The following is a 26,247-nucleotide window of genomic DNA, read 5'->3' on the forward strand; positions in this document are numbered from 1 at the left end:
AAGCTCTTTGTTAATTCACACCCTAATGTACTCAGGTTGCTTAAATAGCAGCTAAAAAGTTAATCTACATGGTTTTATCACCACCATTGAAAAAATTACTGCACTGACATTCCTCAGAGCTGTATCATTACACCTCACACACAACTGAAGATATGCTGGGGGTGTGTTCTTTTCCTGCTGTAGTGCCTGCATATGATTGGTCAGCATTATACAGGGAGAAGAAGTACACGCCCCCAGTGAAAACTGTGAGATAACACCCACCGCTTAAAACAAAGTATTCATTAGAGGCCAAATACTTTGATTGCTAATATATCTGCAACAGAAAGGCGATATTTAAAATCCCCAAAAATTAAAACATAAAACAAAACAATTGTTTTATTCCGCTGTGCAAAAACTATTACATCGTGTGTCCAGTTTAACATGAAAAATTTGTTGAAAGTCAAAGGGCTTCATACAAAACACAGACTCAATGATTTTGCTGGTATTTTCATTTTATTATTGTTATTATTTCAGAGGCAAATGCTGGATAAAGGTGCAGAACTGGGCTACCAGTTTTGTACCAACAAATACCATACACAATATACATTGCAGATTTTTTGTTTTATTTTCTAGTACTAGTAAAGTCAGTAACATAGACAAACCTAAAAGCAGATTATGACATGGAAAATAGAGTGCAAAAATAAAATCCATGAATACTGAGTCACCCAATCTGCTCCCGTAGTTATCATTACCACCAAAGTTACAAGAATACATGATTCTCCACACTACAGGGTCAGTGGTTAAAGATATTACATAGTATATTCATGTGCATAAATGGCTTTGTTGTCTTTATTCTACACAAACCCTCCAATTACACAATTGCCACATACCGAGTTCCCCTTTTTCTTGTGTATACCACTATCTACTTGCATCCATTATTGCATGACATACTACTATGGATGACCACGAGGCACAGTAATTTACAAAAGGGAAAGGTTTTGTTAGTAGTGTGATTAAAAAGGTCATCCAGAATTGCAAAGTCATCATTGCTTTCTGCTATAAACAGCACACATCTGACCATGGTTTATGTGTGATATTGAAGCTCCGCTCCACTGAATTGAATTTAGATGTGATGCACCACACACAACCTGTGGACAGTTGTGGCACTGTTTTCAGATGAAAGCAGACATTTTTCCTAATCCTGGACAACGCCATGTAAGCAGGAGGCAGCCATATTGTGGAAATGTAAAGAGCCCTAAAATTCCAATATACACTGAATGTCATGGCTTTTAGTGAGTTCATTAGTTCTTATAGCGCCTAATATTTGGGCCACTTTCTTCTGCCTTCCGTCACACACAGTGGCTCTCTCTGCATTGTTAGATTCTACCACCAATCTTTTTATTATGTTTTTAACACATTTGACTAGTTTAAGGGTAGACATCTGAGGTTTTGTATATTGTTACCATACCAGTATGGGGGTATTTTATATAAAAGGAAGATTCCAGTCAAAACTAAAAAAAAAAAAAAACTAAAAAAAATTAATTTACAATGTAATGTTTGCATATGTTCTATATGTTATCTATGTGTGCATTGTAAAATCTCTATTCACTGTTAGGCCGGGGTCACACTTGCGAGTGCAATGCGAGAAACTCACACGAGTCTCTCGCCTCAATGCCCGTCATTCGGGACCGGAGCGTGCGGCTGCATGTATTTCTATGGAGCTGAACGCTCCGGTCTGAGTGCCGGGTATTTCTGCGAGAGACTCGTGTGAGTTTCTCGCATTGCACTCGCAAGTGTGACCCCGGCCTTCTAGTGTATCTTCTACATTGTCGCAGCTTGTGGCACACACCCCACACATCAGTAGGAAGTAGAATTATCTACCTGCTATGCCCTGTCCAGGGCTGGTTTCACAAGTGTGAATTTTACGGTCTGTGATAAGACATGGGTCTTCTAACCCAAACTTACAGTAAATATGTCAGAAAGTTTTTTCTATATAATCTAACAGCAGCATGAGGTAGGGATAGAGACACTAATTCCAGCACTTAGGGCTCTTTCACACGTCCTGATATTTCCGGTACCGGAAACAATCGGTACCGGAGTTATCCGTGTCCGTGTGCCCGTGAGCTCACGCAGGCCATACGTGCGGCCCACGTGTGCGGCCCGTGTGCCGAGTGGGTACCACACGGAGCGTGTGGTACCCACTCTGCATCTTGCTGAATCCGCGATTCATATGTTCCCTGCAGCAGCGTTTGCTGCAGAGAAAATATGAATAATAGTGTTTAAAATAAAGATATATGTGTCCGCTGCCCCCCCCCCACCCCCTGTGCGCCCCCCCCGCTGTTCAGAAAATACTCACCCGGTCCCTCGTTGGCTGTCGGTGCTTCCTAGTCTGGCCCCGGCTTCCACTGTATGCGGTCACGTGGGGCCGCTCATTTACACTCATGAATAGGCGGCTCCACCCCTATGGGAGGTGGAGCCACATATTCATGACTGTAATCGTCGGCCCCACGTGACCGCATACAGGAGAAGATGGGGCCAGACCAGGAAGCAGCGAGGGAGCGGGTGAGTATTTTCTGAACAGCGGGGGGGCGCACGGGGGGTGGGGGGCGGCGGACACATAGATCTGTATTTTAAACACTATTATTCATATGTTCTCTGCAGCAAACGCTGCTGCAGGGAACATATGAATGCCGCCTTCAGCACCACAGCGGGGGGGGGACAGCGCTTAGTGTAGCGCTGTCTCTCCTGCGGGCGGTACGTGCACACGGAGGAGAGTGCACACTGTTCTCCGTGTGCACGTGTGCTGTCCGTATTGTGGTCCGTGCTGCCGGTCAAAAACGGACATGTCGACGTGTTTTCAGCACGGACATACAGTCCATGTGAAAACACGCACATGTGCATAGACCCATTCATTTAAATGGGTCTACGTGTGTCAGTGTCTCCAGTACGTGAGAAAACTGTCACTACACGTACCGGAGACACTGACGTGTGAAAGAGGCCTTAGTCAGAGTTTTCTATGTTGCAGATTTAGCAGAGTTTAGAATGCCGTAACCCCGCCAGACCACTGATTAGCATCTTTCAGTGTATGTGGTATATTGCCAGAAAGCTGCTAATCAGTGCTGGGGTTATGGCTGGACCAGAAGGAACGAGACCAGTTGTCCTGCAGTGATAATCTTCTGCTGATAAAACATTATTAATATAAGTATTGAAACAACAAAATACAGCCCAGTATGTAACACATTCCTGGAATTGGGGTCTCGTCCCCTATATTATGGGGCTGTTAGATTACATAGCAAAAACATGGTGCAGATTCCCTTTAACAGCCTCATAAGCATATACAAGGATGTTGAGTTTAGGTCAAAAGACCCCTGACCAATCCAGAAATTGGGTCAACACAAACTGTGAAATTTGGAACTTGTGATACCAGCATAATTAAAACCAACACGTTTACTCAACACTGTCAGGGTTTGATATTGTGGTTATTAGGCTAGTTTCACATTTGCGTTTAAAAACGCAGCGTTTAAAACGCAAACGCAGGTGGTGGAAAAAATGCATGTAAACGCGTGCAAATGCTGCGTTTTTTAGACGCATGCGTTTTCGTATGCGGTAAAAAAAAGCGGCGTTTTGCCGCGTTTACATGTGTTTTTTCCTGCGTTTGCGTTTTTGAAACGCATGCTGAGAAGTGTGTGACAGCTGCCAATCATCAAAATCAACAAGAAAACCCACTATAAATAGAAATAGCTAGGGTTGGGATTAGGGGTAGGGGTAGGATCCCTAGGGTTAGGGGTAGGGTTAGGGGTAAGGTTAGGGGTAAGGTTAGTATCCCTAGGGTTAGGGGTAGGGTTAGTATCCCTAGGGTTAGGGGTAAAGTTAGGGGTAGGGTTAGGATCCCTAGGGTTAGGGGTAGGGTTAGGATCCCTAGGGTTAGGGTTTGGATCCCTTTATCACCTTGATGGTGGGGGGTGGCTTATCAGTGTGTATTCTTGTTTTTTTCTATGGAAACGCATGCGTTTAAAAACGCAACCAAACGCATGTGCTTAAAAACGCATGCGTTTACATAGACAGCAATACGTTTTTTTGCCGCAAAAAACGCCTCTAGAAATTACTACATGTTGCATTTCCGCAACAAAACGCAAGCATAGAAACGACGCATGCGTCGTGAAACGCGGCAAAACGCATACAAAAAAAACGCATGCGTTTTTTTGCGCTAAAACGCAGCAGCAAAAAACGCAAATGTGAAACCAGCCTTAGCTGCACATTTTTTTGTAGATTAAACACATTTTTTAAATGTTTCATCTGTAAAAATGTTTGGCCTGTAACTGAACATAAAAGCATGAGCAGTTTTGCCGCAGGGTAATCAATTAAAAAAAAAAAAAAAGAGAAAGATAAGATTAATAGATTTTTATTAAACAATTCTGAGTGTCCTATAGGGGAGCCCCAATGTAAAACTAGGAAAAGACTGGAATCTTCCCTTCATACGTGTCATAAGCAGCCTCTGCATCTCACACACATTATCTCATGCACATAAGACTATCATTTTTGAAGGCCACAGCTGAAATTTTCAATTAAAAATCCCGTTAACAATATTTCCCATTTAGGCCACAATGCACCTTCGGGTATATTTACAAGACGTTTATGACAAAAACACAAGGCTAAAACCTGCATATACAAGACCCGTCTGTATGTACAAAACTATCCCACACATTCAAGTTCCATCTTCCACTTTTCTGTTTGGAACGTTTTTTTTTTCCCATCACCCGTAAGAATACACAATACAATCAGGGGGTTGACCAGATGACCACTTGGTATCAGTTACATATCGGAAACAATGTATCAGTGTATTTATGAGGTTCACATTGAAAAGGGCCCCGAGTAATGGGGTTTAGTAGGAATACACAGACCGATAATCTTCCAATGATGGGTGGACATACAAAAACAGCTCTCTACTATACGAATTGACAAGCGTCCAAACCCCGCAGCGGAGCACCATCATAGGAACCATCTACCCAGATCCCATTACATCAACAGTCTCTAGGTTGTCACTGTACAAATGTAAGAGTAATATGAAAAGATCAGAAGGATATTTTGGAAAAGCATATAAAGTTGATTTTTTTTTCTAGCCCAAGTGTCAAAGATTCGGTTTTGCTCACGTTTTACAGTTCATTTTCTAATTTCAATTCCATAAAGCTAAATTTATTAGACATTAGCTAAAAATAATAATAATAAAAAAAAGGTCCACAGACTTCGTCAGGCAATGAATTGGGATGCAGTGGTATCGGAGTCAGTGCCTGGTCCACTCAGTGCCTGGTGCCATGACTTCTGAAATAACATAGGGTCCATTAGTCTGTAGCGGTCCTAACCTATACAAGCAATATGTCCCATAATTATATACATACAATAAATATTCTTTATAATAAAGTAAAATATATATATATTTATATAGCTATATATAGAGAACGATATGTTTTGTACACTTTGCAAAAGGACTGTGGCAGGTAGGCATTACCCTGGCACGATATATATACACATAGGATATAGCTGAAGGGCTAAGGGAATGCTATTTAGAGGTGGTTATTGCTTTAAAAAGAAAATGCAGCTTAAGCTTGGAGGGATGCTGCAGGCGTTCATTGCCAAAAATGATCATTAGATAAGCCATTAAGTCAACTGAATGATAAAGATCAGTCATTTCACGGATGATTTTGGGTCTATAGTCCTTCATAAGCGACTTCCTAAGGAGATATGGTGACCACCATGACAGTGCTAAATTCTTCTAGCAGATTCTGCTGATTCTCTTGCAGATTCTTGGATATGTCCTTAAATATATCAGAATATTCTGCAATGGTTAGATTATCCATGTACCAAATTGGTAAAAACTGCTTTTGCGTTAATGCCGCAATGCATCTCCCATTCCGTGGTCTTCTCTTCACTGCCTCTATGGTTCTATTGAGCGTGGAGAGGAGAACTGGAGACGTCTTCTGGCATCAGGTGGGAGTGGTGGAAGCTATGCCTATATTACAACTAGGCTCTGTGTAACCTCGCTGCGGTGGCTGCCTGAGCTGTAGGAAAACCATGAAGAAAAGAGTTACTGAATTTGTGGGATAGGAGAAAAGAAGAGAATAAATAGTTAGGAGAGAAGGAAAGGAAGGAGAGAAAAATGTAAAGGTCATCTTACAATAGGGATAAGTAATGATAAGAAATTTACAGAGGCATAGGGAAATGTTCATTTCTTCATGACATATTCATACAGTGTATTAATATTGTATTGCGGTTTAGTTTATTATGTGGACTGCGACAAACGTATGATTTATAAAAATTAAACCCAGTGGGTCTCAACTAGTAAGATGCTCTAAATTGTCTCGTTCACAGCAACCAGAGTTCTGCCTCAGTTTCTTCAATTGGTAGCACATACAGGACTGATCATCAACTGGTTAAGATGTAAAGGGGTTTTACACAACTGTAATAATGATGGCCCATCCCTAGGATTGGTCATGTAATGTATAGAGTTGAGCAAAAAGCTTTGAGCTGCCCTGGTCCAGCTTCTATATTGGTGCTCCATGTCAGCTGCACGAGGGTAGTGTTCAATTCTGCACCCGGCACCTGTAGTGTATAATTTGCCACATCACGATGTAAGTACGTAGTATCGTATGACCACAATGTCATGACTTGATTTATGATATTGCAAGTACTAGCACCCGGGATGCCAGACTGAGAATGCCATGGCCTGGAGTGAAGCCTATTGACTAGACCTCACGCAACTTCATTATGTAGCAGCGCCTAGTGAAAGCAAGAGGTGCACAGGCAGCCTGGCTGAGGATGCCAGGCGCAGAAGTGAAATACAATATGGACCCCGGACCAGGGCAGTGAGAATCTAGTCATGTATATAGAATAGGTGGGGGTCTGACTCCCTTTTTTCATCTTCATCGATCAGCTTTTTGAAGAAGCTGCACCTTAAGTGATACAGCTCCATACATTGTGGGCACAGAGCTGTGCAGCTTCTCGTGCACTGATGCCCCCTCAATTACCTAATCAAGGTAGTTTCAGTAGTCGGACCCCCATGATCTTATATTGATGACCTTCTCTATAGATTGTCCTTAGATATTAAAACTCCTCTAACTCATTAATTATAGATAAAATGGAAAGTTATTGGCTCCAAAGCTAACTAAAAATGGAGTTGACTTCTGCTGAATGTTTGGGTCCATTTGTTGTAGTAGACTCGTGGCCCCCTTGAGAATCCTACAGCTCTCTGGTGTGCCAGTCTCTTACAATAATGCTGATATGCTATGTTCTTCCCTGCTAAAAGCGGATTATAATTCCTCACACCAGTACTTACATATCAGCTCTTTAGTGCGCTCAGGTTATGTCTGATCTATGTAGAATACAAGGCCATCACTGACACCTGACCATATGCCAGAACCACTGTTCATTTCACTTTTAGTATTGGAGAATTTAGTCCTTAATATCTTGTACTAACCTTAATGGATAGCTATCATCTACCATAAAACAGTGAACCAGCCCTGCATACACTGCCGACCTATTTGCTGATCTCCAAAACTATAAACCGTGTTTCTTAATCGATTTTCAAAACGCTTTCAGCCCTGTTTATTGTTTAATAGCTGTCGGAGACATACATGAAGGGGAAGTAGCTTCTTACACTGTGGCTCAGACACACATGATGTTCGGCCCGTATTCCCCCGCGCTGTCGCTGCTGGTGCTGCCGCCCCCTAGAGCCGAGCGCTCAGGAGAGGAGGGGAGGGTCTGAGGAGCTGGGGACGTGGGAGACGTAGGGGGGCTCGGGGTGGCACACATAGCTGGAAACAGAAAATGAGAATGAGATGGTGCGGCGGGCATGGAGGGGTTAATGCATGTATTTGTCTCTAGGCTAGGAAAAAGGAGAAACGGGAATTGACATCTTATGCTCTATTCACAGAAAACCTACCAGAACAAGATGCCAGAACGACAGACAGTGACGATAATAAGGTACGTCTTATTGCCGGGAAGTAACCAAGTGACACTTCCCAAGCATCTATTTCCTACAATTACCACTGAAATTTCCTCTGCAGGTCATGTTATAGGAAATGGTTAGATAAATAACAAAGGGTGCGATCATTAAGCAGAAGCATAATGTGATCCAACAAGGCACTTGATTAGAGAAGAATATTATATGACAACTACCGAGGATTATTTGTAAGGGGAGACTCAGCTGCTTTAATCTTATCAAATGGTAATGAGTAATATTATTATTATTAGTCATCACTTCTTTCATAGAAAATGAGAAGATTCCAGACACATCTACGACTGTAGTGACTAAGGTCTCCGTCACTCTACAAATCTGAAGTATGAAGCATTGGAACAGAGATCAAATACTTTTGTACTTGGACGCTACTTTAAGGGATTGGGGACAATTTATTGCTCTACTTAGGTTAAGCCTAAAAAATATTTGGGTTTAATGAAATATTTTGCACCATATGGCGTCCAGAGCCTCTGCAGGCTGCAGAATGAGTTCACTGAGAATCTGTCAGTGAGATCATTCAGATGAGAGTTACCATCATTCTGTCGGTCTTGTTCTGTGCTCCTCTCAGGCGATTTACCACCACTGACCACATTAAAGATAAATGTGCAGGGAAACAATGAGCCTGTAAAAGCAGAACGGTGCAACATTTTTAATGAAACCCATCTGCAAAAAATAATTTTCCGCAAATCAGAACTATTTCAGCAATGTTTCCAGTTTCACTCAAGGGTTTGTGTCATTCTATAGAAAAAAAAATTACAGCCAAAGTTGCTGCAGCTGATACCAGAAGGTCTCCTCGTCACCCGAGTTCTTGAGAGATAATGAGACCATGGCTATAACAAAGGGAAAGCTATTTTGGAGACGAGGATACTCAGGAACATCTCCAGGCCAGGCTCGTGATAAAGAAATCAAAGCCAGCGGCCTGTGTCACCATCTCACCTTCTCCAACCATATAAAAGTCTTATTACATTGTTCCGCTATACAAAGCTTGCGGCTGAATGCAGAGGCTGGTTTAATAAAGCCACATGCAGCATTTGAACACATCTGAAGTAATCTATAATAAATATTCACACTTCAGTATGACTGCGACTCATGTCTATGATTTATCAATGTATTATTCATCTAAAGAAGGACATTTAGGCCGGCTCTAAAGAAGACTTTCCATCTGTCATGACGCTCTTCACAGTTTAAGCTGCCCTAAGTAGCATTATTTTAGCCATGTCCTGACAGCATGATTGTAATACCTGTGATCTGATGAATTACTGCTCTTGTGGAAAAGTGTGCCATTGCTTACCAGACAGGAGACGGCCACGACGAGAGGCTTCCGCTGCCAGAGCGCAGGACAGCTCAATGCGCTTCTCCTGCTCCTGAAGCTGAGATTCAGGATCTGGAGGCAACTCCATCTCAGAGTCACTTAAAGGAATAACATTCTGCAAACTTAGGAATGGACAGAGAAGACATTTTAACACATGAAAAAGTAAGATGGTGCACTCAGGTCAGTCTTTAGTTTTTTCCAACACCATGTCCAGATTAATTTAAGGACAATATAATCTGCCTCCAGAACTTATTTTAAATGAAAGGGGAGTTACCAGTGTGAAACATGTGCATTAGGAGAGCAGACTGTCAGTCGTTACATGTCTCACACTAGTAACACCCCGTTTCATTTAAAATAAACCCTGGAGGCAGATTCTCAGCGAGATCTATGCCTAGCCAATAGCTCTTAAAAGTTAATTTATATATTTTCAAATATGTTAATAAAACATCATTTTGCAGATATCAAGTAATCATTTTATTCAACTTTCTATGACCTGCTTGCACATATAGACAGCTTATGAGACCTGACAAAGATTTTCCTGGCCAAAAAATCACTTTTATATTAGTTAGGTCTTCTGTTTAGGGGACAATGAAACTTGATTGGATTTCAGATAAAGCATACCTCATCTTTTACCATTACATTACTTTCATAAAAGTAAATGTAGGAAGAAAACTTCTTTAATGCATTGTCATTTTGTTATATTTATTTTAAGAAAGAAAACAGGTTTATTAGCTATGAACATGCTTTAGGCCTCTTTCACACGTCAGTGTCTCCTGTACGTGTGGTGACAGTTTTCACACAAATCGGAGACATTTACACATGTAGACCCATTCAAGTGAGTCTGTGCACATGTCAGTGTGTTTCCACGGACCGTGTGTCTGTGGGCAAAATATGCTGACATGTCTGTTTTTTAACAGCAGCACAGGCCGCAAATCATCCCGCACACATGCACGCAGATGACATCCGTGTTTCATCAGTGTGACATGTGCCGGAGCCTGGGAAGCAGGTGAGCGGTTAGCGCTGTTCCACGGTGCCGGGTGCTGAAGACCACTCTCATCATTCTCCCCTACTCTGCCGGTGATCAGCACCGTCCAGGTTAAAAACTATTTATCCCTAGACATGGATTATGGAGTGGAACAAAACGTCGGACAGGTGAGAGATATTGCTGTTTTGTTTTTTTATTACAGGAGATGTTGGCTTCAATTGAATGGGCGTTACGCGAGTATAACTGCGTTTGTTATTTTTAAATAAAAATGGAAAAGTGTGTTTTGTTTTGATATAAAACACTTTATACTTGCTGTGTGCTTATTTACAATACAACTATAGGATTAGTAATGGACCGGTGTCTTATAGACTCCTCTCCACTATTAAGCCGTGAGATTGATGTCACCAGACAATACAAAGGTGACATCAACCCTACAAATACTGTATGAACCCCACTTGCCACCGCTACAGGGCAAGTGAGAAGACCCGGGCAAAGCGCCAGAATTGGCGCATCTAATCAATGTGCCTTTTCTTGGTCGGCTGTGGGCTGCTATTTTTAGGCTGAGGGGAGGGCAATATCCATGGACCCTTACCAGCCAGAGAATACCAGCCCCCAGCTGTCTGCTCTAGCAAGGCTGGTTGTCATGATAATTAGCCTTGCTAACGCTGACAGCTGAGGGTTTGAGCTTGTAGCTATCAGTTTTGCCTGGCTGCTTATCAAAAATACAGGGGAACCCACGCCGTTTTTTTTAAATCTATTTATTTGTTTACATAGCATGCTGTAGCTGATGAATAATCCCATCAGCCACCGCCTGCTCTCACTGTTGTCAGTGGCAGCAGGTGTAGGCTGATGGGAGTAATAGTCAAATCAGTCGCCGCCTGCTGTCGCTGTTATCAGTTGAATATCTCTCAACATTCTCCCCTGCAATAAATCCTACAGATAGGAGGTCCTTTCCAACTATAACATTCTATGATACTTTACAATAGAAAAATAGAAATACCTAATGCTGAAATGATTTTTTATTCATAAATAAAAGCATTTCAGAAAAAAAACATCTCTAATGTCCATAGCTTAAAATAGTAAATTAATATAAAAGGTAGATTTGACTAAATATGTCCAACCTTGATTTGGCGATAAGTGTTTTTATCCGTTCCACCTTCCTCTGCTTCTCTTGCAGCTCCTCTGGGCTAAGAGGACTCACGGGCTCCATATCAATGTAACGCTCTGGAATGAGCACCTTGTCTGGGGTGGAGAGCTGAGACATAGAGACGGACATACATAATGTGATGCATACAGTGCAAATGATGCAGCCTCCGCATGATGTACAATGTGTCAGAGATGTGGCATGTTTGCAATGGCATGCATGAGACCATAGTGACTTATATACAACATATGTGGAACACAGGTATGGGGCTGTTTATGTTACACGTGTGTGCATGGTAAAGTGTGAAAATCTGACATAAAATTCAGGGAGTGGCACCTTGTCTGGTGTGTTGATCTGAAACACAGAGGGGAACAGTTATATTGGTCAAACAGGTAGAGGTTAACCAGAAAAAGAGATATAAGTTGTGAGACAAGAAGAAGAACGTAAGTAATGGGAACGTAGTGACTGAAGCAGGAAAATGGACAAAAGAAAAGAGGGGTAGGGATTATATAGGTGAGTTAAAGAAACGGGACTGAATTTAATGTTTGTATTTTAGGTAGTTACCTCTCTGTTGATATCAACATCAAAGACCGGAGGGTCCACCTCCATTTTGCGGAGACGGGCGATTTCTTCTCGAGGGGATTCATACGATCTTTGGGGCTCTTGGGATCGGATAGCAGCTTCAAGGTCTGAGATGTCCACCTCATGAATGCTACGATGTCTCCGCACCTGGCACCAAGGAGTGATGTGTTGTGATTGACGAGCTTCCCATAGAGGTGCAAAACGAATTTGCGTTGGCAGAACTAGGTAAGTTAGGCGTGACTCACCACTCGGTATGCACTCGCTGGTTTTGGAGTACTGGGGTCTGTCTGCTGTCCAGATGGGAGCTGAAGACTTCGCCTCTTTTCTTTCATCGAGCCGCTCTGATGGCGCTTCATGCGATCGATCTGTTCCTCTACACTCATTTTAGACTTCACCTCACTGGGAAACAGGGCACTCTTTGGTCGTTCCTATCAAACAAGTAAATATTTTAGCAATAAGGTATATTTCACTCAGAACAACTTAAAGAAGACCTGTCGCCAGTTCAAAAGTCGTCATCTTTTGCTCATATTTTAGTTTCATATTTGATTCTGCTGCTTTCTTTAGTTGTCCATTTTTTTATTTTTTAAATCTGACATACAGTTCCATAGATATGGGCCTTTTTATTTTGCACTACTTTTTATGGTCTTTACCAAGGGGGGCGTTCCTCACAGGGTAATAATACAACACAGCCTAAAGACACACCCTTGAGAATCATATGAGCCAGAGCCCATTGCCAAAAATCTTAAAAACTAGCCCTGAATAAAGAAAAGCCCATATCTCCGCAACCCATGTCGGATTTTAAAAAAGAAGAAGTAATAATTACTCAGGTAAGCAATGAGAATGAAATAGGAGCAAAATATTCACATTTTTGCCTTGGTGATGGCCCCCATACACACTAGATGAAAGTTGGCCAAACCTGTAAAATTTGACAGGACAGTCAATCTAACAAATGATTTAATCTCTCCCCTGACAAATGACTTTGAGGGAGAGAAAGATATGGCAGTTAAAATCAGTGCATTGCATAAGAAAGGAAGGAGGGCACTCACCGATCTGAAGCTTGACTTTGCTTTATTAAATGTTCATTAAAACATCATGGCCGGAAGAGTAAACAAGGAGCTCCTGTGAGCAGTGTGAAGACGACAGCTGTTTCGCGCTCTCACTGCGCTTCCATGGGAAGCTCCTTGTTTACTCTCCCGGCCATGATGTTTTAATGAACATTTAATAAAGCAAAGTCAAGCTTCAGATCGGGGAGTGCCCTCCTTCCTTTCTTATGCAATGCACTGATTTTCATGTGATTTCTGGAGGAGCACCCGGTAGCTTGTGGTGGAATTTGGACTGCTTTTCTGCATGAAAGCACTTGATGTGCACAGAGACTGAAGGTCTCCAAGTGGAAGGTAGTGCCGTCCCTCTTTTTTCTTTTTTTTCTTTTTCTTTTGATATGGCAGTTAAAGTTGATCCTCTTGTTTTCAAGGGAAATAAGTCACTGCCAGAGGTGAATGGCAGTGGCCTTCTCCTTTTTTCCCCCGATTGAAAATACATGAACGTTTGGTTAAGAGAAGCAGTAGTGTATAGGAGGCTGATAAACAGAGTACAGTAATCCTTTATCCAATGCCCTCAAGATTAGGTAAAAATATTCACACCCAGTGGTAGAGCAATAGCATAAATATAAAAAATTCAATTAATTTTTGTCTTACCCGTGAGATTTGTCCATTTGGCGCATGGCTTCCCCCTCGTCTCACCACTGTTGGTTTTGGCATTGATCCTTCTTCATTGGGGGACTTCGTTCGTGGAGGAACAATTCCAACTAAAAAAACAGAGATAATAAATAAGAGAATCCTACCAAATGGCTGTGCATTGCTAAGTCATTGTGAATAGAAGTTTTTCACCTTTATTGATGGCCTGTTGCTTCTCATTCTCTGGGTCTGGTTTTGTCTGCATGGAACTGACTCCTTCATTGGGGAGAGATGTTGAGAGGAGAGGTGACTCTCTCTTGTAGGACTCCAAACTTGGCTTCAGCTACAAAAATTTATTGGACATTAAAATTACAAATATTTGTGAGTGATGTGAAAAAAATAAAAATAAAAAATAAATAGGGAGAATTTTCAAAAATTATTGGACAGTCTCACAAATTTGCATAGCTTCCCTCACTATTTGTCACTAAACACTTAAAAAAGCATTTGTACAGATGAGTGGATAAATTCTACATATATAAAATACTATAGAAAAAACCTTCCTGTTATTTTCTGAAAAGCAGCTTCAAAATAAAACCTATAAGAAAACTAAAATGTTGATTGCAAATTACTATCACAAACTAGCACATACACACGAGGGGATTTTGACAATTTTGTGACACTGTGCACAAAATCAATTCTTAAAAGGGGTCATATATTGTTTAATTAATAAAGCTCTTTGTTCACAAAAAAAAATTATAATATAAACCTTCAGAAATATATAACAATTTATAGATTGGAGGTATTTATTGTAATGATTATGCACATAGACAAGTCTTTCCATCAAAGAAAATCTTGTCACCAGGTTTGCTATCCCATCTGACAACAGCATGATGTAGGGGAAGAGACTTGATTTCCAACGATGTATCACTTACTGCAATTTTGATAAAATCATTATTTTATCATCTGCAGATCTTGCAGTTGTCTGAATGCTGAGGTCACAGGGATTGGATTCCACGACAGATTGAGGTCAGAAGATCGCAGCATCTAGTGACACATACACCTGTGGTAGTTAGCACTGCTTCACCGTCCCATTAGCAGTTCTGGCTTTCTTGGACCCCCAGAGTTCTCTGTCTTGGGTGATATCAGCTGTTCTGAGTTGTTACTCCCAGCAGGTATAAGAACCCTCCTCCTTGCTTCTGGCCCTGCCAGTGATAGTTTACTCTGCCTGGTTTGGTGTTGGAGGAGTAGTTAGTGTTTGGAATAGGTGCTTAGAGAGTTGTTCTGGCGATTGCTGCATGGAGTTGCTTTGAGTGCTTATGCTTATCCTTACCTATTTGGCTTCTCCTACAGTACAGACCAAAAGTTTGGACACACTTTCTCATTTAAAGATTTTTCTGTATTTTCAGGACTATGAAAATTGTACATTCACACTGAAGGCATCAAAACTATGAATTAACACATGTGGAATTATATACTTAACAAAAAAGTGTGAAACAACTGAAATTATGTCTTATATTCTAGGTTCTTCAAAGTAGCCACCTTTTGCTTTGATGACTACTTTGCACACTCTTGGCATTCTCTTGATGAGCTTCAAGAGGTAGTCACCGAGAATGGTTTTCACTTCCCAGGTGTGCCCTGTCAGGTTGGGACCATCAGTTGTGTTGTGCAGAAGTCTGGTGGATACACAGCTGATAGTCCTACTAAATAGACTGTTAGAATTTGTATTATGGCAAGAAAAAGCAGCTAAGAAAAACGAGTGGCCATCATTACTTTAAGAAATGAAGGTCAGTCAGTCTGAAAAATTGGGAAAAGTTTGAAAGTGTCCCCATGTGCAGTGGCAAAAACCATCAAGCGCTACAAAGAAACTAGCTCACATGAGGACCGCACCAGGAAAGGAAGACCAAGAGTCACCTCTGCTTCTGAGGATAAGTTTATCCGAGTCACCAGCCTCAGAAATTGCAGGTTAACAGCAGCTCAGATTAGAGACCAGGTCAATGTCACACAGAGTTCTAGCAGCAGACACATCTCTACAACAACTGTTAAGAGGAGACTTTGTGCAGCAGGCCTTCATGGTAAAATAGCTGCTAGGAAACCATTGATAAGGACAGGCAACAAGCAGAACAGACTTGTTTGGGCTAAAGAACACAAGGAATAGACATTAGACCAGTGGAAATCTGTACTTTGGTCAGATGAGTCCAAATTTGAGATCTTTGGTTCCAACCACCGTGTCTTTGTGCGACACAGAAAAGGTGAACGGATGGACTCTACATGCCTGGTTCCCACCGTGAAGCGTGGAGGAGGAGGTGTGATGGTGTGGGGGTGCTTTGCTGGTGACACTGTTGTGTTATTTATTCAAAACTGAAGGCATACTGAACCAGCATGGTTACCACAGCATCTTGCAGCGGCATGCTATTCCATCCGGTTTGCGTTTAGTTGGACCATCATTTATTTTTCAACAGGACAATGACCCCAAACACACCTCCAGGCTGTGTAAGGGCTATTTGACCAAGGCGGAGAGTGATGGGGTGCTACGCCAGATGACCTGGCCTCCACAGTCACCAGACCTGAACCCAATCGAGATGGTTTGGGGTGAGCTGGACCGCAGAGTGACGGCAAAAGGGCCAACAAGTGCTAAGCATCTCTGGGAACTCCTTCAAGATTGTTGGAAGACCATTCCTGGTGACTACCTCTTGAAGCTCATCAAGAGAATGCCAAGAGTGTGCAAAGCAGTCATCAAAGCAAAAGGTGGCTACTTTGAAGAACCTAGAATATTAGACATAATTTCAGTTGTTAATTCATAGTTTTGATGCCTTCAGTGTGAATGTACAATTTTCATAGTCATGAAAATACAGAAAAATCTTTAAATGAGAAGGTGTGTCCAAACTTTTGGTCTGTTCTGTACCTATCCCTCCCCGGTGTTCCACTCTGTTGTTTTAGGAGTGTATTTGTATGATTGTAGTTTTCTTTTATCCCTGTCTGTCTTCTCTTGTCTGTCTGGTTAGTGTAATCCTATACACTTTGGCCTCACACCTCCCTGAGTGGGGGAGGGAACAGATAAGGAATAAGATAGGAGTATAGCAAGGTATGTGACTATGACATCTCCACCTTACGGGTAAACAGGGATAGACTAGGGCTCCCCCTAATTCAAGGGAGCAAGTAAACGCACAATCCTTAGTCTCTGCGTGACAGCTGAGCTCTGTATAACCCCGCCCACACCACTGATTGGCAGATTTCTGCCTACACTCTGCATAGGCAGAAAGCTGACAATCAGTGGTTGGGGTGGGGTTTTACAGAGTTCTTGAATATGGGGGACTAAATGGCAGTAGCTTTACTAGTAGAGATGAGCGAACGGTGCTGAACTCTGAACACGGACTTCTCCTTGAAGTCCGTTTTACAGTTTGGAAGTCGAGGGAGAGAGATTTTTTTAGCAGCAAAGTTTGGGTCACCATTCATTTCTGTGGGGTTCAGGTTCAAGTTCGGGTACAGTTCTGGGTCTGCTCATCCCTATTTACTAGTCCTCTGGTGACAATCTCCTGCTGGTAAAAGTTATTTTATCAAATCTACAGCAAGCAGCCCAGTAAGTGACACATCGCTACAATGAGGGTCTCGGTCTCTTACATTATTCTGCTCTCTAATTAGCTAGCAAAGTCATGAATAAACATTCCCTTTAAGGGCATGCTCAGGAGTGATATTTTTGCAGCGTTTTATATTACCAGCAAAGTAAATGTGAATTCTAAAATCTCAATTACACAGAATTTTTTTTTCTTGCGTTTTTTAAGCTGCTGGGCATTTTTTTTTAAAAATGTGCAACATGTCCAATTTTTTTGCGTTTTGAAGCAGTTTTCACCAATTGAAATGAATAGAAAGAATGCAAGCAAAAATGCTACAAAACCACATAAAATGTGTGAGAAAAAGTGTATTTTACCCAACATTTTCCTGCCAACACTCTGGTTTTTGGTTAGCTTGTATAAAACAGTCCTTTAAAAACAAAAAGCTACACTGCAGTATATTACACTTAGGTTAGACGAATATTTTTGCACTTATGTACATATTAAATTTCCTGGACTTAGGACAACCAAAACGAGAGCAGCCATTGCTTTCACTGATGGCTATATGGAGAAGACGCGAACATGAGCTTTATTTATTAATAATATACAACCCCATTAACAGTAAGGGTAAAGTATTGCATCGCAGAAAAAATGTGAGAAAATTATGTTTCGTTTCACTTTTTTTCCAGGAACTGTGACCCACTTGTCCATTAAATGTGTGTGGTGCGGATCATCGCACACATCATGTGATCAAGAGTGGAACGGTTTCTGTGAAAAGGCGGATTGTATTTTCTAGGGCGAAACTCCTCTTGTAAGATATGGAATATGGAAGTATTCTTTCAGTAAGTCATGTGACTAATGTTTAGTGATGTTAGGAAACACATCATGTCACAGTAATATGCGTCACTCCACGCTAGCATGGCTTCTACCTGCGGTTGCATTTCTGTGCACGGAGGAACAATTTTTTTGTGGATTCTAGTCCACTGAATAAACGTGATGGTGTCTTCTTTGCATTATGACATGCACCTTAAACAATCCCCATTGTTACCCTCCATTGCCTCTAGTTACCTCACTGTGATGTGGCCAGCAGGGAGAGATAGGGTAAGGCCACGGCTGGAAGCGGCCCTCCCCTGGGGGTGGAGGGACAGCTGGAGGAGAATCCAGGGGGGTGTACGAAAGAGGGAGAGGGGGCCGAGGGGGGCCCGAGTCCTGAGCAGAGAGGAAGCCAGAAAGCATTAGCAGCCAGGGTTGGGGTAAGGGAAAAAGAGCAGGAAATATTGATAAAAAGGCAAAAGAAAGATATAGCAGGAAACAGGTTCACCGGTGAATGGTTTTATATAAGAAAGAGCAATTGCAGAAATAATTTTGGATTTGGAAATAGTAAACAACGAGAGGGAAGAATTTAGTCACATATAAATAAAGCTTAAAAGGAATCTGTCAATAGGATTAGCACTGCTAAGCTGCCTATACGGACAGGCTCGGACTGGCCCATAGGGTAACAGGGGAATCCCTCGGTGGGCCCCTGTGCAGATCTGGGCCCCCAACCCCACTGTATGGGCAGTACTTGGCATAATTCACTTGTTTCACTCTGTACAGAAAAAAGCAGCATCTCATCATTCATTAATCAAACTACTCCGTTTATTATTATATAGAGATATAGGTACATTTGTGAACCAGGGTAGTGTGATATTTGTATGCAAATGGGCCCCCTAAGTCAGTGTTACTGGTGGGCCCTTGGCACCCCAGTCCAACACTGTATACGGACATGGAGGTCATAAAACGTTGAATAAAATGATACCTTCATATCTGTAATCCGATGTTTTATTCTAGAGAAATACACAATTTTCTTAATATGTAAATGAACTGTTAAGATCTATGGGCCGGACATAGATACAGTGGGGCAAAAAAGTATTTAGTCAGTCAGCAATAGTGCAAGTTCCACCACTTAAAAAGATGAGAGGCGTCTGTAATTTACATCATAGGTAGACCTCAACTATGGGAGACAAACTGAGAAAAAAAAAAAAAATCCAGAAAATCACATTGCCTGTTTTTTTATCATTTTATTTGCATATTATGGTGGAAAATAAGTATTTGGTCAGAAACAAACAATCAAGATTTCTGGCTCTCACAGACCTGTAACTTCTTAAGAGTCTCCTCTTTCCTCCACTCATTACCTGTAGTAATGGCACCTGTTTAAACTAGTTATCAGTATAAAAAGACACCTGTGCACACCCTCAAACAGTCTGACTCCAAACTCCACTATGGTGAAGACCAAAGAGCTGTCAAAGGACACCAGAAACAAAATTGTAGCCCTGCACCAGGCTGGGAAGACTGAATCTGCAATAGCCAACCAGCTTGGAGTGAAGAAATCAACAGTGGGAGCAATAATCAGAAAATGGAAGACATTCAAGACCACTGATAATCTCCCTCGATCTGGGGCTCCACGCAAAATCCCACCCCGTGGGGTCAGAATGATCACAAGAACGGTGAGCAAAAATCCCAGAACCACGCGGGGGGACCTAGTGAATGAACTGCAGAGAGCTGGGACCAATGTAACAAGGCCTACCATAAGTAACACACTACGCCACCATGGACTCAGATCCTGCAGTGCCAGACGTGTCCCACTGCTTAAGCCAGCACATGTCCGGGCCCGTCTGAAGTTTGCTAGAGAGCATTTGGATGATCCAGAGGAGTTTTGGGAGAATGTCCTATGGTCTGATGAAACCAAACTGGAACTGTTTGGTAGAAACACAACTTGTCGTGTTTGGAGGAAAAAGAATACTGAGTTGCATCCATCAAACACCACCTACTGTAAAGCATGGTGGTGGAAACATCATGCTTTGGGGCTGTTTCTCTGCAAAGGGGCCAGGACGACTGATCCGGGTACATGAAAGAATGAATGGGGCCATGTATCGTGAGATTTTGAGTGCAAACCTCCTTCCATCAGCAAGGGCATTGAAGATGAAACGTGGCTGGGTCTTTCAACATGACAATGATCCAAAGCACACGGCCAGGGCAACGAAGGAGTGGCTTCGTAAGAAGCATTTCAAGGTCCTGGAGTGGCCTAGCCAGTCTCCAGATCTCAACCCTATAGAAAACCTTTGGAGGGAGTTGAAAGTCCGTGTTGCCAAGCGAAAAGCCAAAAACATCACTGCTCTAGAGGAGATCTGCATGGAGGAATGGGCCAACATACCAACAACAGTGTGTGGCAACCTTGTGAAGACTTACAGAAAATGTTTGACCTGTGTCATTGCCAACAAAGGATATATTACAAAGTATTGAGATGAAATTTTGTTTCTGACCAAATACTTATTTTCCACCATAATATGCAAATAAAATGATAAAAAAACAGACAATGTGATTTTCTGGATTTTTTTTTCTCAGTTTGTCTCCCATAGTTGAGGTCTAACTATGATGTAAATTACAGAAGCCTCTCATCTTTTTAAGTGGTGGAACTTGCACTATTGCTGAATGACTAAATACTTTTTTGCCCCACTGTATCTCAGAGAATCTGCTCCCAGAGCTTATTTTAAATGAAAGGAGGCGTTACCAGTGTGAAACATGTAATGACTGACAGTCTGTCCTCCTGATCTACATGTCTCACCCCCCCTTTCATTTAAAATAATCCCTGGAGGCAGATTCTCAAGGATATTTGATTCCGGCCCATAGATCTTAACAGCTCATTCACATATTGAAAAAACTTGCATTTCTCAGGAATAAAGCATCGGATTGCATGTATCAGGGTACCATTTTATTCAATTTTCTGTCACCTATATAACAATATAGACAGCTTAGGAGGATTGATCCAACTGACAGATTCCCTTTAAAGGGTTAGTCCTGCCCCACTCATTTCTGTTGTATCGAGCAAGACTAACCCCAAACTTTATGTTAATGAGAAGTATTGAATCTTCCTTTGTGATACACATTTTTCCACAATTATCGTCAGTAAGTAGAACACTGTTTACATTCAGAGTTTAAAAATATTTTTGGTCCATCTCCTTTACAAACCTGCTGGTATTGTTAAAGGGAAATCATCTTCATAAAATGAGAGATTGCTTAAATCAGGTTTTGTGTTACATGTATTTAAAAAAAAAAACATGTTTGCAATGTTTTTTTCTTTTACATATCACAAACTATATTAAAAAATAAAAATGTAAATCTTAAAATTTTCACATTGGACACAGGGACTTTCTTAGACTTATACTTCCTTGTGTTTCAGGAAACAACACATGTACATTAGTCACAATGGTCAGACCCTGACCCTGCCTTTTGTATTGAAGGGTCTACCCATGCCAAGGTCATTATGAAGAGGGAGTGGGGCGGTGCAGGGTCAGCTGTGACATCTCCTATTGTGATTGGTGGATTTTGTGTTACCAGCTCTAAATAGAGGTGCTGCCTGTCATTGTAATCCGGCCTCTGATAACATAGAGAACCATTCTTAAAAGGACAGGAAGAAAGAGTCTAAAAAATTGCCAGAAAATTTGTAAAAAATACATGTAACACAGAAACCTGATTTAATCAATAGGTAATTTTCTGATAACTTCCCTTCAAGATGCCAGGTTTGAAATTAGACACATTCCATTATATATAACACTTTTATCTCTGCCTAGAATCTTTGTCTCAGCCACCCCTAGGTCAGCTTATCTCCTGAGATAACCAAAGGACTGGGCATTTATCCGTTTCTTCCCCTCCTTTGTTGAGGACTCCTATAATTATGAGATGGGTGGTGCCGACTTTAATCTAATGAATAGGTTTAGCCTCTCAATGTAAAGAACAAATGTTTCTATTCACTGTCAGCAAGCACAGATCTAAAAAAAAGGTTACATGTAAAGTATATGAGAGGGTTAAATTGCTACAAGAGTTTAAATTTGCACTACTGATATAAATCAAGACTTCATTCTCCCTGATACAATTATATATTTAAGAAATGAGTTTCCGCTGAAATATTTAGTAATGAAATAAATGGGATCAGTCTGAATTAACTAGGCGAATGGTCCAATGTCACATAGGAAAGGATGACATAGCATTGGAGAGAACACACAGGTGCGGTAATAGTAACTATGTGCTGCCCTCTGGGGGTGAAGATCATGAACAGCAGCAAGTCCAGCTAAATGATTAGCACATGTATAAAATATGAAATAAATTCACTTACTTCACTTGTAGTATGCTTAGTAGGCGATCCCTGAGATCCTGAGATGAGAGAGAATGGGCTGAGGGGGCTGGTGAGACTGGCGGAGCTCAATGGGCTGGCGGGACTATTAGAGGTAAATGTTGTTGAAGGCCCTGCAACTACTATGGGAGAGGACACAGATCAATGACGGAAAAAAGTAAGGACATGTAGAGGGAATGTGTAAATACGCAATCTTATCATTTGTAATGTGACTACTAATTCTTTAGAGGGAACCAGACAGTATGTGGGTACTGCCCAAGCCAAGGGCAGCATGAACCAGACACTCGCTGCTCTATTAAAGCCGTGTATGCAGTTCTGTGAAACAGACTTTGAAATGTCGGTGGTGGAAACTATCCGTGACGGATGACTAGTCCAAGAGGCAGGTCCTTCTCTTCCTATTTGTATGTATAGAGAGATGTCAGTGTAGGAGATCATGGTGGGGAGAAGCTGCCGGGGACCGGCCTCTTGGATGTCCTGTTCCCAACAACTTCACAGTGCTCTGGCTGCAATAGTGCAGCGAGGGCCTGTGGTTCGGGCAGTAGGAATCTCCCGTCAGGTTCCCTGTACTTAGGATCCTCCTTTCCACAATAGATTAAGCCCATCTGACTTTTTAGGTAGGATTATTACCATATCCCCTATAAACAGCTGGAACTCAAATTCACCTCTGTGTTTGGCCGTGTCTGTCCCCCTGGAGGGGTTATTTTTCCTAAGGCCTTCCATGACATCTTGAATCCTCCAGATTTCCCTTTGAATGTGTCTATTCATCAATTCGTTCTGAAAGATCAGGATCCAATCCATGAATTGCTTGCTCTGACATGCATTGCTTTAGTTCCTGTGTGTCTGCACTTCTTACCTGTATGTTAAGGTTCAGCTGCTCCCACAGAGCATCATGTAAAGCGGAGACTTCCCCCTCCAGCACCTCATACTCCAAGCTGCTATTGTTTAATGCCTAGAATACATGAGGCACATCTGACACATTAAGGGTTGAAAACAGAAGAGAATAAGTGCTCAAATGTTGATAATAAGCTGATGTTAGGCATGTAAAATGGCAGCAGTTGTGGGATTTGGGGTCTTTCTCTTAAGGTACCGTACCTTCACACTAAATGACTTTGCAACGATAACGACAGCGATCCGTGACGTTGCAGCGTCCTGGATAGCGATATCGTTGTGTTTGACACGCAGCAGCGATCTGGATCCTGCTGTGACATCGCTGGTCGTTGCTGAAAGTTCAGAACTTTATTTGGTCGTCAGATCGGCGTGTATCGTTGTGTTTGACAGCAAAAGCAACGATGCCAGCGATGTTTTACAATGGTAACCAGGGTAAATATCGGGTTACTAAGCGCAGGGCCGCGCTTAGTAACCCGATATTTACCCTGGTTACCATTGTAAAAGTAAAAAAAACAAACAGTACATACTCACCTTCTGCTGTCTGTCGCACGTCCCTCGCCGTCTGCTTCCCTCACTGACTGTGAGTGCCGGACGGAAAGTAAAAGCAGAGCACAGCGGTGACGTCACCGCTGTGCTCTGTACTGCCGGCGGCCCTGCGCTTAGTAACCCAATGTTTACCCTGGTTACCAGGGGACTTCGGCATCGTTGGTCGCTGGAGAGCCGTCTGTGTGACAGCTCTCCAGCGACCACACAGCGACTAAACAGCGACGCTGCAGCGATCGGCATCGTTGTCTGTATCGCTGCAGCGTTGCTTAGTGTGAAGGTACCTTTAGAACTTGTGCAGATGACCGTATTTTCGGTCCGAGTGCAATCCGACAAGTTATTTTATGGAAGTGATTGTAAGGAAAAAAATCACAGCGTGCACAATTTACATCCAATATTCAGTTTGCATCCGGCCAAGCAAGGCAATGAGGCCAAGGGAAAAATAAAAAAAATCGGACAGCACTCGGATGACATCAGTCTGATTTTCAAAGTCTGACAGAATGGAGAAGATTTTTTTTTTCCCATCCTCTGCCCATTCGAAAAAAATCGGATCACACGGTCATCAAACTCTGATCACAGTGTGATTAGCATAATTGGCCTGATTTTTTCTGATGATAGTAAATATAGTTGTGTAACCCTAGCCTATTGTGAGTGGGTGAGCATGACATGCAGGATCTTCTTGTCATTCCAGGGACAGGTCATGTCATGAGAAGATAATTTACCTAACCCTTTGTGATATGCAGACTGTATATTTCTTAGTAACTAATATACATTTAGTGCTGCTGTTAAAAAGCACCTGGTGTAATGAGTGGCACCATGTGCCTTACCGTGGTGGCCTGGGACAGCTCCACTCGGATACTGATCAGCTGGTTCTGGAGAGACTCCTTCCGATGCAGTAACTTTTCGGGAAAGGCCGTCTGATTGCCAAACATCTCCATCTCCTGGTGAGTTCCCATAAGTGCACTCTCCAGGCTTTCCTGCACAGAAGAGAAGCAGTTAGTGCAATCTCAGGATTAGTCGTATTATTCCCCATCCATGTATTATTCAGAGGCCTTTGTGGTGTTTATTGTAGGACAGTATCACAAGTGATATGTCCTATTGAGGAAGGGGACTAACTGGTCTTCAGATCAGGATTATTGAGTGTAAAGGAATGCCAGTGTAGTCTTTGCCATAAAACTGTACACTGTTTTTGTACCCCTAAAACCTGATGGGGAGGCAAGTGACCGCTGTTGAGTTATTCAGTCTCAGGCCATGGTCCAGATGCTCCTGCCTCTTCATGGCCAACCAATAAGCTCTAGGTGGTAGTATCAGGGGCGTAACTACCGCGGTCGCAGCGGTCGCCAGTGCGACCGGGCCCGGCGGGTCAGGGGCCCGGCAGGTCAGAGGCACCCAACACCATGTTGCAGTGCAGGAGATTCCTCCTGCACGGCAACAGTCCAAGGCGTATCTAGGGGGAGGGGGCAGCCGGGGCACGTGAGAGACAGGAAGCAGCTCCAGTCATCACGGTGAGACAGCTTTCCTGCTCTGCACTCTGCAGCCCCGGGACAGAAGGCGAGAGCAGGGGGGAGGTGCGGGACAGAGCCGCTTTAGTCAGGAGAAGCTGAGGAGCTGCAGCCGGTTTACATCAGCCACCCCTGTACCAGAGAGGAGATTGTGAGTTGTGTATATGAACTGGTATCTGGTGTGTGTGTCTGATATCTGTAGTGTGTGTGTGTGATATCTGTAGTATGTGTGTGTGTGTGTGTGTGTGTGTGTGATATATCTATAGTGTGTGTGTGTGATATCTGTAGTGTGTGTGTGATATCTGTAGTATGTGTGTGTTTGATATCTGTAGTGTGTGTGTGTGTGTGTGTGATATCTATAGTGTGTGTGTGTGTGATATCTGTAGTGTGTGTGTGAGATATCTATAGTGTGTGTGATATCTGTAGTGTGTGTGTGATATCTGTAGTATGTGTGTGTGTGATATCTGTAGTGTGTGTGTGTGTGTGTGTGATATCTATAGTGTGTGTGATATCTGTAGTGTGTGTGTGATATCTGTAGTATGTGTGTGTGTGTGATATCTGTAGTATGTGTGTGTGTGAGACGGGCGTAACTACCGCGGTCGCCGCTGCAAGCAACTCTGGCAGGTCAGGGGCCCATGTGTCCCCTTGAGCCTGTCTCCCTTGTCCCCTTATGCTTGTGTCCCTTGTCCCCGTGTGCCAGTCTCCCTTGCCCATTAGTCCCTGTGTGTCCCCATGTGCCTGTCTCCTTTGTCCCCTTGTGCTTGTGTCAGTCTCCCTTGCCCACTAGTCCCTGTGTGTCAGTCTCCTTGTGCTTGTGTCAGTCTCCCTTGCCCACTAGTCCCTGTGTCCCCTTGTGTCAGTCTCCCTTGCCCACTTGTCCCCGTGTACCCCTTGTGTAAGGCTCCCTTGC

The 26,247-nt window shown here is 42.5% G+C and overlaps 1 protein-coding gene across 13 annotated transcripts in view; it reads right to left on the bottom strand.

Annotated features, from left to right (window-relative positions):
* Positions 1-473: 473 nt before the first annotated feature.
* PLEKHA6 (pleckstrin homology domain containing A6) overlaps positions 474-26,247 on the bottom strand; it is a 255,653-nt gene continuing 229,879 nt past the window's right edge. For 11 of the 13 annotated variants that reach the window (XM_077295065.1, XM_077295062.1, XM_077295064.1 and 8 more), the window contains 15 exons: positions 24,663-24,812; positions 23,258-23,353; positions 23,067-23,178; positions 22,387-22,526; positions 18,303-18,443; positions 13,900-14,029; positions 13,708-13,817; positions 12,259-12,441; positions 11,996-12,160; positions 11,768-11,785; positions 11,409-11,542; positions 9,282-9,424; positions 7,631-7,787; positions 2,979-6,035; positions 474-2,020 (listed from right to left, as the gene is read on the bottom strand). In XM_077295065.1, the coding sequence (XP_077151180.1) occupies positions 7,639-7,787; positions 9,282-9,424; positions 11,409-11,542; positions 11,768-11,785; positions 11,996-12,160; positions 12,259-12,441; positions 13,708-13,817; positions 13,900-14,029; positions 18,303-18,443; positions 22,387-22,526; positions 23,067-23,178; positions 23,258-23,353; positions 24,663-24,812 (1,671 nt within the window). In that variant the 3' untranslated portion in view covers positions 474-2,020; positions 2,979-6,035; positions 7,631-7,638. The remainder of the gene's footprint in view (positions 2,021-2,978; positions 6,036-7,630; positions 7,788-9,281; positions 9,425-11,408; positions 11,543-11,767; positions 11,786-11,995; positions 12,161-12,258; positions 12,442-13,707; positions 13,818-13,899; positions 14,030-18,302; positions 18,444-22,386; positions 22,527-23,066; positions 23,179-23,257; positions 23,354-24,662; positions 24,813-26,247) is intronic. The other 2 variants (XM_077295060.1, XM_077295063.1) reach the window with 2 other exon arrangements.

The sequence above is a fragment of the Ranitomeya variabilis genome, chromosome 3 (genome assembly GCF_051348905.1).
Source record: "Ranitomeya variabilis isolate aRanVar5 chromosome 3, aRanVar5.hap1, whole genome shotgun sequence".
NCBI classification, from domain to species: domain Eukaryota; kingdom Metazoa; phylum Chordata; class Amphibia; order Anura; family Dendrobatidae; genus Ranitomeya; species Ranitomeya variabilis.